This window comes from Dendrobates tinctorius, unplaced genomic scaffold (genome assembly GCF_039654945.1).
Source record: "Dendrobates tinctorius isolate UK_male_01 unplaced genomic scaffold, ASM3965494v1 ptg000048l, whole genome shotgun sequence".
In the NCBI taxonomy this organism is placed as follows: Eukaryota; Metazoa; Chordata; class Amphibia; order Anura; family Dendrobatidae; genus Dendrobates; species Dendrobates tinctorius.
The window spans coordinates 27,294,030-27,308,049 of record NW_027361716.1 but is presented as its reverse complement, the minus strand read 5'-3'; the positions used below and the strand labels follow the sequence as shown (position 1 = coordinate 27,308,049).

General features: G+C 47.1%; 1 protein-coding gene across 3 annotated transcripts in view; it reads left to right on the top strand.

Moving 5' to 3' along the window:
- Positions 1 to 14,020, top strand: part of EDC4 (enhancer of mRNA decapping 4) — a 634,971-nt gene that overhangs the window by 130,064 nt on the left and 490,887 nt on the right. For all 3 annotated transcript variants that reach the window (XM_073576355.1, XM_073576356.1, XM_073576357.1), the window contains exon 6: positions 5,122 to 5,272. In XM_073576355.1, coding sequence (XP_073432456.1) covers positions 5,122 to 5,272 — 151 coding nt within the window. The remainder of the gene's footprint in view (positions 1 to 5,121; positions 5,273 to 14,020) is intronic.

The following is a 14,020-nucleotide window of genomic DNA, read 5'->3' as shown; positions in this document are numbered from 1 at the left end:
CATTTGTTTTTCACAAACATTTTCTCTTGGACCTAATTTTTTGTTTACAAGTGTTTACAAGTGTTTACAAGTGTTTTACAAGTGTTTTACAAGTGTTTTTGCAAGTGTTACAGAAAAAAAATGGATCATATAATTTGTTGTGCAATTTTCCTGAGCATGCCGATACCCCATATATGATCGGAAACTTCGTTTGAAGCACAGTGCAAAGCTCAGAAGGGAACAAACGCCATATTACAGTGCAGATTTTGCTTCACTTGTTTAAGGGGTGCCATGTCACATTGGCAGAGCCCCTGAGGTTCCAACACAGCAGAATTCCCCATAAGTGACCCCATTTTACAAACTAAACCACTCACTGAATTCATCTAGGGGTGCAATGGTCATATTGACACCACATGTGTCACTTTATATAATTGAACAGTGAAGAAAAAATAATGTACATTTTTACCACCAAGATTGTGTTAGGCTTGGTTCATATCGCGTTAGGGCAATCCGTTTAACAGATGCGTTAAGTGGATGTGCTAACAATGAGCCCCAAATTGTCTGTATTTTTGCAATTACGTTAACGCATGGTTGCATTGCGTCGACCTGCGTTAGCAATAGAGTTCTATGCAGGGCAAACGCTTCCGTTCGCTGTGCATTTGCCGTAACGTACCCAAAAACGCAGTAGTCCGCGTTTGAAGGTGCGTCACAAAATAGCGGGCCATCGCTAACATATGCCAATTTTGACATGCGTTAGGCTGATGGAAGTCAATGGGTGCGTTAACGGATCCGTTACATTGCGTTAGTGCCACATAGAAACGGATCCGTTAGGGCAATCAGTTTAACGCGATGTGAACATAGCCTTAGCCCCAAGTTTTACATTTTCATACTGAGAAATGAGTAAAAATGGCACCAAAATTTGTTCCACAATTTCTGCTGAATATAGAAATCCCCCGTATGTGGATATTTAGTACTGCTCAGCCATATGGAGAGAATCAGTAGCGACGGAGCACTATTTTCCTCCTGGAGTGCAGATTTTTCTATAATAGTTTGCGGATTCCATATTAAGAGCCCCTAAGTGCTAGAAAAGCAGAATCCACCCTCAAATGACCCCATTTTTTAAATTTATAACCCTTTGGGAATTTATCTACAGATGTGGCAATTTTAGCTCCATGGGTGTTTTCCTGAAAGAAGCAGCAGTGGATGTTGCGGAGTGAAAGTAGCAAACTGCCATTGTAGTGACCAGTACACTGTAGTTACCAGTATATTATGCCCAGCTCATGCTTCTGGAGATACGCACCTGTAATTTAGGCTGGCTATCATCACTACAGAAAAGCCAAACATGTGGGCATTAAATATGGTTTAGTTACACTGGGGCTCAGAGGGGGGTGCATTTGGATTTGGGAGCAAAGAATTTGCTGAATTTCTTTCGAGGGTTAAGGAGCAATTTTACTTTTCTAGTGCATTTGGACTACCAGTAACGTGGATGCCCACTATATTTGTGTTAACAGATGATGGACCTGTGTGAGGGCTTCCTTTTTTTTGTGGATTGAGTTGAAACTTTTATTGGGAACATTTTACTTAACATTTATGATCACATTTATCCTGCGCTGAGCACTTACATTGGGGTTTCCATCTTCACTGTGTTCCAAATTATTATGCAAAAAATATTTCCTCATATTTTCTCTAAATTACCTATATGAATTGCAGTCATTGTTATTTTCCAGTCATCTAATATTCTAGTATAATTGCAATGTTTTTGATAAAAAGGCCTATGAAAACAGTATATTTTTAAAAATAAGAAACACTCAAAATGCATGTTCCAAATTATTATGCACAGCAGAGTTTTCAACCTTTTTATTTTGAACAAAAAAATGATCAATTGTGAAATTGTAAGCATTATCAGCTTATTACAAAATGAAATCAAACAGTTTTCAAGTCAAAACTTTATTCTAGGTGATGTTACATTTGCACGTAGGACCCCTTGTTCGAAAGAAGCTTCTGAACTCTCTCGTCCATTGAATTTGTCAGTTTTTGGATGGTTTGTGCTTCAGTTGTTTTGCATGTGGACAGAATACCCACCCAGAGCTGTTGCTTAGATGTGAACTGCCTCCCGCCATCATAGACACTCCTTTTGATGATGCTCCAGAGGTTCTCAATGGGGTTGAGGTCAGGGGAAGATGGTGGCCACACCATAAGTTTGTCCTCTTTTATGCCCATAACAGCCAGAGATGCAGATGTGTTATTTGCAGCATGAGACGGTGCATTATCATGCATGAAAATGATCTTGCTGCGGAAAGCACGGTTCTTCCTCTTGAACCATGTCAGGAAACTCCACATAGATTATGGAGTTCATCTTTACCCCTTCAGGGATCCTAAAGGGGCCGACAATCTCTCTCCCCATGATTCCAGCCCAAAACATTACTTCACCTCCTCCTTGTTGGCGCCTTAGCCGTGTTTTCATGGGGTGTCCATCAACCAGCCATCCTCCACTCCATCCATCTGGACCATCGAGCGTTGCACGGCACTCATCGGTGAACAAAACAGTTTGGAAGTCAGTCTTCATGTATCGTTTGGCCCACTGGAGCCGTTTCTGCTTGCGTGCAGTGGATAGAGGTGGTCGACAGGATGGCTTACGCACAGCTGCAAACCTCTGAAGGACCCTGCATCATCTTGTTCGGGGGACGTTGGAGGCACCAGCAGCTTCAAAAACTTGTCAGCTGCTATGACAAGGCATTTTTGTAGCTGCTCTTTTAACCTGACGCAATTGCCTGTTGGAAAGAGTCCTCAATTTTTCCTTATCAGCACGCACACGTGTGTGCTGGGAATCAGCTACATACTTCTTGATTGTGCGATGATCACGATGAATTGTCTTGGCAATGTTGATTGTAGTCATGCCTTGACCTAAATACTCCACAATTTGTTGCTTCTCAGCAGCCGACACATCCTTTTTCTTTCCCATTTTGGCAAAAAATGTAGGCTGCTTAATAATGTGGAACAGCCATCTTAAGTAATCTTGCCTTTATTTGGACACACCTGTCAAACTAATTTGCACAGGTATCTGCAATTGCTTTCAGTGATATAAAGAGCCCTGACACACATTACCATCAATGAGTTTAATTGACAAACAAAAAAATTCTAACCTTATCACTCCTAAACTCTTTTTGCATAATAATTTGGAACACAGTTTAAATCTCCGAGTGACGTGACAGACGAAATCCATTCACTATAATGAGGCAGCAGAGTTACTGTTGACTCCGTCTGGCCTCTGTTTAGCGTTGTCCTTTTCAGAATTGCATAAAACTGTGGCTGACGACACTTTTATGCAATCCTATAAAGACACACCTCGATCACAGGTCATATGACGTCCACAGTGCCTCCATCTGCCTCATTATAGGGAATCTTCTGCCTGGGGTTCTGTCTGAATCACATATTTCAGGGATTTACACGGAAACCCCAGTGTTAGTTCTTAGCGAAGGATAAATGTGTGCTGAACCTTACTGCGATCTTTGGGAGAAAGAGTGAAAAAATCAACAGCATGTGAAGAATTGGTTTTATTCATTTTTTACTTTGTTCCTCGTGCTGTATAAGGTATTACGTGACTTTATTCTCCGGGTTGGTACAATTACAGCGATACCAGATTTATACCAGGTTTTTATGGTTGTCTTCTGTCACACACTAAAAGAAGCTTTTTATTGTGAAAAATAGTTTTCGCATCACAATATTTAGACAGCTATAATTTTTCCATATTTTGCCCCACAGAGTCATCTTATATCTTTTTTTTTTGGTACCATTTTCGAGCACATTACTTTTTTTATCACTTTCTATTCCGATTTTTGGGAGACATAAATAAAAACCAGTAATTCAGGAATTGCTTTTTGGGTTGTTTTTTTTTTTTTTTTAATACCGTTCAGTGTGTGGTAAAATTGGAAAGGCAGTTTTATTCTTTGGGTTAGTACGATTGTTATATAATTTTTTTTTATGTTTTGGTGCTTTTACACAAAACTGTTTTATACAAAAAATAATTATTTTTGCATCGCTTTGTGAGAGCTATAACTTTTATTTTTCTGCTGATGGAGCTGTATTGCTGCTTGTTTTTTGCAGGACAAGATGTCGTTTTCAGCGGTACAATTTTTATCTACAGTCCTCTTTTTTTATCACATTTTATTGCTCTTTGTTCGGCAGTATGATAATAAAGCATTGTTTTTGCCTCGTTTTTTATTTTCTGTATGGTGTTCACTGAAGGGGTTAACTAGTGGGACAGCTTTACAGAGCAGGTTATTATGGACGCGGGGATACCAAATATTTTTATTTTTTTATTTACATAAATATTGGAAAAATGTTTTTTTTTTTTTTAAATATTTTTAAATTTAAATTTTTTTTTTTTACTTTGTCCTGGGATGGGACTTTACTGTATAGCATCAGATTACTGATCTGGTGCACTGCAATGCTTCTGCTCTGCAGCGCATCGGAGTAGTAGCGTCTGACAGACAGGGAAGGAGACATCTCAGGTCTTGATCTCTGCAGATACTGTTAATGCCACCTTCCGTGAAGACCCCCACGTCCAAACTGTGTCCCTGTGGAGACCATTAGGACAATGCGATCGTATCACGTTGTCCTGATGGAAGTGCCTAGGGGAACCCATTCCCTGTTTGATGTACCTCTTTGTTGCTGTCACTACTGACAGCAGCATCAGAGGGGTTAAATGCCCGCAATCGGTGCTAGCACCGATCATGAGCGTTGCTGCACAGTGTCAGCTTTCACACAACTGACATCCGCACCCGATCGCCGCAGCGCCGTACATATACTGCTGTTTACAGGAACTCAGCTCCCGTAGAGCAGTGTTTGTACCCCACATGTCGGCAAAGGCTTTGATGGGAGTGCTTCTTTAAACCTGTATGCAACTAAATCTATGTGCTCTGTGGCCAAAAACTCCCCAAACCTTTTATTCAGTTACATGTTCTATACATTAGTGTCACCGTGGAAAAATATGTAATCTATAGAGCCGTTGGCTAGGAATTTTACAGTGTTGTTCTTTTCAATTTCCTTTTAAGTGGCAAATACTGACATTCAAAATAAACGCTAACTGTTAACAAATATTTATACATATTTGTACATATATTATTTTTTTTTTTCTTTTAGTGACGAGGTTGTAGTTCACATAAGAAGACCAGACCACATTCAATTAAATAGTAACCGAAGGATAATCTGGTGCCCCTACATTCCTGATGAAAATGAAGAGAATTTATCAGAGGAATCTAGCCAGACTGTTGCATTACTGCATGAAGATATGGTAAAGCACAATTCTTTTCTTGGACTTCACTTTATGTGGTAATAACTCGATCCCACTAATTCTGAGATTGTTTTTACATGACATATTGTACTTCATGATGGTGGTAGAATTTCTTCTATATGACTTGCGTTTATTTGTGGAAAAAAATGGAAATTTGGTGAAAGTGTTGAAAATTGTGAAATTTTCAAACTTTAAATATTATGCCCTTAAATCAGAGTTATATCACACAAAATCTATAGATGAGAGCAGTCCCTGGATGGAGAGCTGGACGGCGCATGGAGAGCGGGGCTGGAGAGGGTGGGACGGCGGGTGAAGAGCAAGGCTGTGGAAGAAGAGAGCGTGATGGTGGGTGGAGAGCGGGGCTGCTATGGAGAAAGTGGGACGCGGGTGGGGAGCTGGGCTGCTGAGGGAGAGAGCGGGATGGCCAATAAATAATCAGTGACCAATATAGCCACCTTTCTTTATGATGACACTCAAAAGCCTTCCATCCATAGATTCTGTCAGTTGCTTGATCTGTTTACGATCAACATTGCGTGCAGCAGCCACCACAGCCTCCCAGACAATGTTTCGAGAGGTGTACTGTTTTCCCTTCCTGAAGATCTCACATTTTATGAGGGACCACAGGTTCTCTATGGGGTTCAGATCAGGTGAACAAGGGGGCCATGTCATTATTTTTTCTTTTAGACCTTTACTGGTCACAGTTGTCTCATATATCGCTAAAAAATGTCAAACCTTTATTAGTCAATTTACACAAAAATACACTAAAATTAGCAATGCATCATATACAAAGAGATGAAACACCATAGGGACGTGCCTGCCCCTATGCTGGCCTGTGGCCTGTGCGATCACATCAGAGGAGAGAGAAATTAAATGCAAAATCTACCTTTCTCCAGTCACCTTCCACGACAGCTACATCGGAGGATGTCTTCCCCGCCCTAATAGGGGACAGGAACACAGAGGTTAAATACCCCTTCCCTTCCTGCAACCACCAGTGTTTTCCTGTCCCCTATGGGGCATGAAGAGGTCTACGATGGTGCTGCCGTGGCCTGCAATCGGGAGCACCCCATGTCCAGTACCAGCTGGGATACCTGTCAGATGCCGGGCAGCCGAGGACGGGGGCCTTGCTCTCCTCCGGTGGCTGCTCCCGTCTCCGCCTGCATGGTGGGACTCGGGACTCTCCCGCCTCTCCTGCGCCTCTTTCGGGGGTAAAGCGAGGCGGTGATGTGCGCGCCGGGGGCCTCCAGATAGCTCCCCGGCTTCCTCCTCCGTGCTGCCGGTTCCTGGGGGCTCACGCTGGCCGGGGGTGGCGTTCCTCCACTTCGGGCGTTACTGGGCTTTCCACTGGGTCGCGCGTCGTTTAGGGGCGCGCGTCACTTCTGGTCTGTCCCTATGCATTCCACGGTGGAGCACGCGCACCGGGGGGGGGGGCGCGTTACTCCTTGGACCGGCGGTCACATTCTGGGGCGTCCTCATGTGGTTCCCCCCATTGGGCCAAGGGGAGGAGGAGGTGCACAAACAACGCTGGACCCTCGATCTTTCAAGGTCCGGGTGAGGAGATCACCAGGTAAGACACCTGCCTGACACTGACTGTTCACTCCTCCATGGCTCCCTTCTCCCAGACCGCCTCCCTCTAGGAGGAGGAAGAAAGCTCCGATGGAATCTGACTCAGATTCAGGCGAAATTCAGTCCACGGATTCAGAGGACGCTCGGGAGATTGAGGGTTCCTCTTCCACGTCCACCCCTAAAACCAGGTAACAAAAAATATCACTTGGTTCCGAGAATATGGGTGAGCTAATCAGTATGGTTAAGAGCACCATAGGGTTAGAAGAGGAAGAAGTTAAATACACGGTACAGGCCAAGATGTTGGGCTGAAGCCCAAAGAAGGTGTCCTGTACACGAGAACGTACAGAATCTGATCCTCCATAAAAGGAGGCCTCCCTTAAAAAAAAAAAAGCCTATCCCATTGAGGGCTCCTCCCTGCTCCAAGATCCAATGGATCGAGATAAATATATATATATATATATATATATATATATATATATATATATATATATATATATATATATATATATATATATAAATAAATATATATAAATATATATATATATATATATATATATATATATATAGTGGTGTAATGACCACTGTATCCACTAGGGGGCGCTGTGTGGATGTCCCAAGAGTGTGAGTGGTTGAAGAGCCATTGTGTATCTCAAGGTGGGTGACCTTGAGAGAGACATATGTATGTTTATGAATGTTTATTGTAAGGTATATATGTCTGTGTGAAGGACCTGTGGTGAGGTCATAGTCATGTGACCCGGTGGGCGTGGCTATGGACCATATAATGTGGCCAGGTTAGGTCACATGGAGTTGAATGCTGGGACCTGATTGGTCCAGTTTGGAAGGTCCCATGAGGAGAAGGATCTCCTCACTAACATCCTGTGGAGCGACTGTGTGTGTAATGGCGGCCAGCGTCTGAGAGTCCCTGAAGAATGAGTGGATGTCTGCAGCCTGGAGAAACAGCCATATGGGAACCCTGACGTGGGTGATATAACCCTGGGGCTAAATAGCCTGTTTAATGGACGCTATGCTGTAATGTGAAGCTATATAATGGACGCTACGCTGTTGTATATTGCTGCTGTGGTTTATGATGAGAAATAAACCTCATGGACTGTTATGGCTTATGAAAACCCGAGCTGGATCTGATTGTGTGGCTGCCAAGCGAGTGTCCCCCAACCTTGAATGACAGCGCTACCTCACAATTGGTGGAAAATGCGGGCAGTGGTGTAGCCTTGCTGCTGGGAGCAACGGATAAGGACTGCAAAATCCGGTGGCAAAGAGCAACGCTGAGCCAGGAGGGCTGACGGTTGTGGAAGCCGTGTGATGTGCTGCTGACCGGCCATGTGTGAGCAGAGCCTGTGACGGCCTGCAAGTGGGGAAGCCACTGTCCGACTGTGGTTCGGGAAACCGAGGGGCAGCCTAGTGAGTAAGGCACTGTCTGGATTGGTGAGCCCAGTGCGGCCACTTCCCCAGGAGAAAGAGACTGGTAATTGCTAGGGTGCCTCTGCGGAGAAGAGGTACCCGAGTACCTGTGTGGGCAACACAGGAGAAACGGACTGGTGTTTGTGTGGTGCTGACCTGGGTCAGTGAGGCAAACAGTGTACCTGGAGCGTTCAGTGAGGAAAGGTCCTGGAGGGTCAGCCCTGGGAGCAGAGTCGGATCCCAGGAGCACGTGGTGTGACCTTGGACCTGGTGAGGCGCGAGTGTTTGGCAGTCTCAGGCAGAGACAGATGTCCTGAAGAGCACCTGCCGAGCCCCTGGACCTGGTGAGGCCGGTGTGTGGGAGACCCTGGGAGGAGGGTCGCTCCCTGAATCGCACCCGGTGCTCCCTGTGTGTTGGACGGTCTCAGGTGGAGACAGGAGCGTCCTGAATAGCACACAGTCAGGACATGTGAGTTTTTGAGTTTTTTGTGGTGTTTTTTTTTCTTTTCTCTCGACTCAGCCTGCGGTGGCTCAGTGGGAGTCAAGAAGGTGACAAGCGGCTTGATGTGGCTGTGGTCCACGAAGACAGCGCAGCAGGAGCTGCAGTGACTCCAGCCGCTGTGTGTGTGAACAGCAGCCGGTGATCGGTGACAGCAGGAGTTGTGGTGGTGCCAGCAAGGACTTGTCTGGTATCGTGAGAGACATAAACTGTGTGGTGTGAACTGTGGTCTGTGAAGACCGGTATAACAGTCATGGGGAGATCCCGAAAAGGGGTGGAGTCCCAAAAGGGGCGGCGACCCAAATAGGGGTGGTAGCCCAAAAGGGGGTGGAGACCCAAATTGGGGTGGTAACCAAAAAAGAAGTGGAGTCCCAAAAGGGGGTGGAGTCTCAGAAGGAGGTGGTAACCCAAATTGGGGTGGTGGTCCAGAAAGGGGCCGAGGTGGAAGAAATGGCAGCACTGGTTGGCTCAGTGGGTATGTCTGGGAAACTGCAGTGTACATGTATGTCGTTTCCAGAATGTGGGATATACTTTCCGGAGCATGACGGGCCGCAAGTGTGTACAGTGATGTTGCACTGGGAAGCAATCTCGGGACGGTTGGACTCTAAGTGTCAGGTGACTCTGGTAGGAACTCCTCTCACTTTCTGTCTGACCGAGAAAATGGCCCAGGTTCGCTGTAAACATGGGGTCACGGTGAACTATTTGCTAGACAGAGTGGTGTTTGAGGGGCCCGGAGGCAGTGAGTTCCAAGGTGGCGGGATACCACCAGACTTAGTGTATACCTTGGAGGGCGGCCGGGACTTTGTCGTGTTGGATGACCTATGGTACGAGGTGGGAGACGTTCCTACGGTTGGGCTAACAGATATTAAGACGGTGACGGCTCGTGACGTGGAGAGGTCAGAGGTGGAAGTGACTGGGAAAAGGGGTACGTCAGCCCCACAGACGAACCGGACATCTCGTGACAAATCTGACGCTGACATGATGGATAAGACGGCTGAAGTAGTCACACGGTTAGTGAGTAACTGGAGGGGTGATTCAGCAGGTCGGGGTGACTCAATCTCTGGGGGTGACTGGCTCTGAGAGAGACAGGGAGCACAGACCAGAGGCTCTAGAGAAAGAAGTCTCTGAACTCAAAGGTCATATGGTAACGTGGCAAGAACTGAATAAGGCCCTCAGGGATGAGGCAGAAGAACAGGTTAAACGAGAGAGAGTCCTGAGGCAAACTGCCGAGCACAGGGTCGAGGAGCTCGAGAAAGAAGTCTTGGAGCTCAGAGGTCACCTGTCCACCTGGCAAAGTGTGAACAAGAACCTCAAGGAAGAGATGCAGGAAATTAGAGGAGTAGTGAAAAGTCTTCTGCGAGAGAAGTTGGACAAAGACTTACCGCGGGTGAGTGCGAATGATAATAAGACAGAACTGCCAGTAGCCATCGTGGCCAAGGGTCATGAAGTGATCCCATCGTGTGAAGTTGGTGAGTTAAGAACTAAAGAAGACAGTCACCCGGTCGGGGCAACTGTAGTGAGGGAAGTGTCCGTGGTAAAGCCAGAGCCTTCGGTCCAAGAAGAGAGCAAGACCACGACCTTCCAGTCTGTGATTGATGTACCAGCGGACATGCAAGAAGCCTGTGCTGAGGAAGGTGTGCATGAGGCTTTCAAAGAGGCGGTCAAGGCGTGTGAGGTGCACTGGGCACCTGAGACTCGGCAGTTAGTGATAGTATCAGCCAGAGAAGATACATCAAACCGAGTAGCTGTCCTGAAAGAGATGCATTTGCAGTGTCTACGTGTCAAACAATTGGTTAGGCAGAGTAATGTGAAGGCTGCTCGACGCCTAGAGATAGCAAGAGAGGCTATGGATCGGCGGGGTTTGCGGAAAGATGTGGTTCCGGTACCCAAAGTTCTGATTGGGAGAATCATTGGAAGATCCGGGAAGGTGATGCAAGACCTCTTGAATATCTCCGGTGTGGTGAGGATCCCTCCTGATAATGAAGACCCGGTATCCAGTGAAGTGGGTAGAATTCCCATCATCGTGGTTGGCTCCATGGAGAGCCTGAGAGACTTTCAGATGCTCGTGGAGTATCGAGTGGGGTACCTGCAAGAAATTGAGCAGTTGAGGCTGGACTGTCAGCAAATTAATAAAGAAGTACAGAATACCAGGTGGCGGCCGCCTCCAACCCAAGATATAAGGACCCGAAGGGTTCCTCCAAGTAGTGACATGGCAGGTGGCCAAAGAATGTCAGCAAGTGGCAGTTCGACGGGCCGTGCGAGGCTGAGAGACCGCTGTTCCTGTGAGACTCTGAATGAGTCAGACTCAGGCCAGACAGTAGGACAGATTAAGACTGATGACTTTACCAACTGGGAGAGCCGGTCAGTGGGAGAACGGTCAGGTGACGAAGCGCACTCTAGGAGGGTGGTGACTAAACAGTGTCTGATGACGCAGACAGATTGCAACTGGAGGGTCAAAGACAATGACCGATATTTTGACCGCTGGGGGCGGGGGAGGCCTAACGCAGAGATGAGGCCGTATGACAGATGGAGACGGTTCTCTCGACCTGTGGGGCAAGGTGTGATGAGTGCCCGGTCTCGAGATCCTGGTGTAAGATTGTGTGTTCAACCCCACAAGTTTGAACAGAGGGGCGGGGTATGTGGTGTAATGACCACTGTGTCCACTAGGGGGCGCTGTGTGGATGTCCCAAGAGTGTGAGTGGTTGAAGAGCCATTATGTATCTCAAGGTGGGTGACCTTGAGAGAGAGACATATGTATGTTTATGAACGCTATTGTAAAGTATATATGTCTGTGTGAAGGACCTGTGGTGAGGTCATAGTCGTGTGACCCGGTGGGCGTGGCTATGGACCATATAATGTGGCCAGGTTAGGTCACATGGAGTTGAATGCTGGGACCTGATTGGTCCAGTTTGGAAGGTCCCGTGAGGATAAGGATCTCCTCACTAACAGCCTGTGGAGCGGCTGTGTGTGTAATGGCGGCCAGCGTCTGAGAGTCCCTGAGGAATGAGTGGATGTCTGCAGCCTGGAGAAACAGCCATATGGGAACCCTGACGTGGGTGAGATAACCCTGGGGCTAAATAGCCTGTTTAATGGACGCTATGCTGTAATGTGAAGCTATATAATGGACGCTACACTGTTGTATATTGCTGCTGTGGTCTATGATGAGAAATAAACCTCATGGACTGTTATGGCTTATGAAAACCCGAGCTGGATCTGATTGTGTGGCTGCCAAGCGAGTGTCCCCCAACCTTGAATGACAGCGCTACCTCACAATATATTATATATATTTTGAGAGAGGAAGTCCTGGGACACCTCTACCAATATGCTAGAAGCTAATATAGCTTTCTCATGCCCTGTCTCTGATTACGCACAGACTCAGGGCACCTCAGGGGAAAAGATACCTGACGCCCTACCCCTACTGCAGAAAGCAACGAGGTTCCTAGCCAATGCTTCCGCTGGCGGTAGCCAAACAACTTGAGACCAGGCCGGGACCAGGGCGGAAGACCAGCCTATAATTCGCAGGTCTCGGGTAATTCTTTAATGCACCGGCTCTTCTAGGCTGAGCGTGACTGCTCTCCCCAGGTCCGGGTAGCCGCAAAAGCGGCCGTCCTTTCTAACTCCTCTAGAGGAGTGCCCTGGTTAAAATCCTAAGGGAGGCGACTTATCTCCAAATGGTGCGCCATCCCCTTCCAGGGCCACTATGTGTTCAAGCCTGTCCTGGATAACATCCTGGACAAAGCTTCAGACAAAAGGATCTCTTCCGGAACATAGAAATCCTTGGAGACTGACTTTTCGTCCCTCCCATGACCAAACCTCTGTCAACAGCTATTCTAAGCTGAATTTGCATGCCCTTGTCAGATCACAGCCGCTAAGCAGCTTGAAGCTGGGCCAGTACTGGCATGAGAGACTGGCTGGGAATCCCTGGTCCTGTTGACATACTCAGGAAGAGTATAGGGGGGCAAGGGCAGGAACATCCTTGTCCCTAACCATCAACAGACCCCAGATAAGCAATGACGCCCGGTTGGGGGTCGTCTCTCGCTCTTTTTTTCACCCGCTGGCAGTCCATCTCCACAAATAAGTGGGTCCACCGTACCATACGAGATGGACTAAAAATTGGGTTCGAGAGTCCTTCCCCGTAATTCTTAGGGGGAACCTCCCTTCAGGGCTCCTTACCAAGAGATCTGCTCCGGTAGAACGCGGGGGGTGCCAAAGTGGGAGGACATGGCCATTACGCATGTCCCTTCCTGGTGACGAAGCCATCAGAGAAAAAACGAATCATCATAAACCTGAAGCCATTAAATGAATCGGTCCGGTACAAGCAATTCAAAATGGAGTCAATCAGGGGCAGTCCTGCTCATCGGACAGAACTGGGTAATGGCAACGGTAGATCTGAAGGGTGCATATTACCATGTGCCAATCCATCCGACCATGTATCTCTCCAAGATCATGGTGGAAGCAGTGATTTTCATCCGGCGCCAGGAGATAGGCGTTATCCCATATCTGGACGACTTCCTCTATACCATCTATCTCATGTCAGAAGATGGACGTAGGAAAGACCCCGGGGATATTAAGATCCCTGGGTTGGCTACCGAACCTCGTCTATCCCTCCACGAGAAGGAAGCTTCTGGGAGTTCTCTCGGACTCAAGGGGAGAGACACCCTTCCTACCTAAGGTTTGTCAGGTCGACCTTGTCCACAAAAGAACCTGGTTCAGGACCAGCGGGCACCGACCCTCAGTCAATGTATGCTCTAGGATCTCTGACCCCATGCACCCAGGCGGTTTCTTGCGCTCAGGCCCACACCCAAATTCTGCAAAGCCTCCTGCTTTTACATTCCAGGATCCGCCTGGCCTACGCGGTGACAAATTCCATTGTCCTGAAGGATTCCTCTCCCTGGTCAGGTTAAACCGGCCCTGAGGTGGTGGTTGAACTACCGAAATCTTCAGAAGGGAGTCAGCCGGATTTAGCTTCCCCTGAAAACACTCCGCTCAGATGCCAGCCAATGAGACTGGGGTGCAGTAGTAGAGAGATCCTATTTTCAGAAGCGATGGCTGCCGAGCATCAGCACCAGTTCTTCAAAGCTGAGAGGACTGAAGGCGGTAGGAAAAGCGCTAAAAGACGTCATCATCGCTAATCCAAAATCGTCACAACTGCATCTACTCGGACAACATGACCACAGTGGCCTATCTCCAGCCAAAGGGGTACGAAGTACGCCGGTCTGAAGGCAATAGCAGCAAGGATCTTCACCTAGTCAGTGCATCTGAAAGGA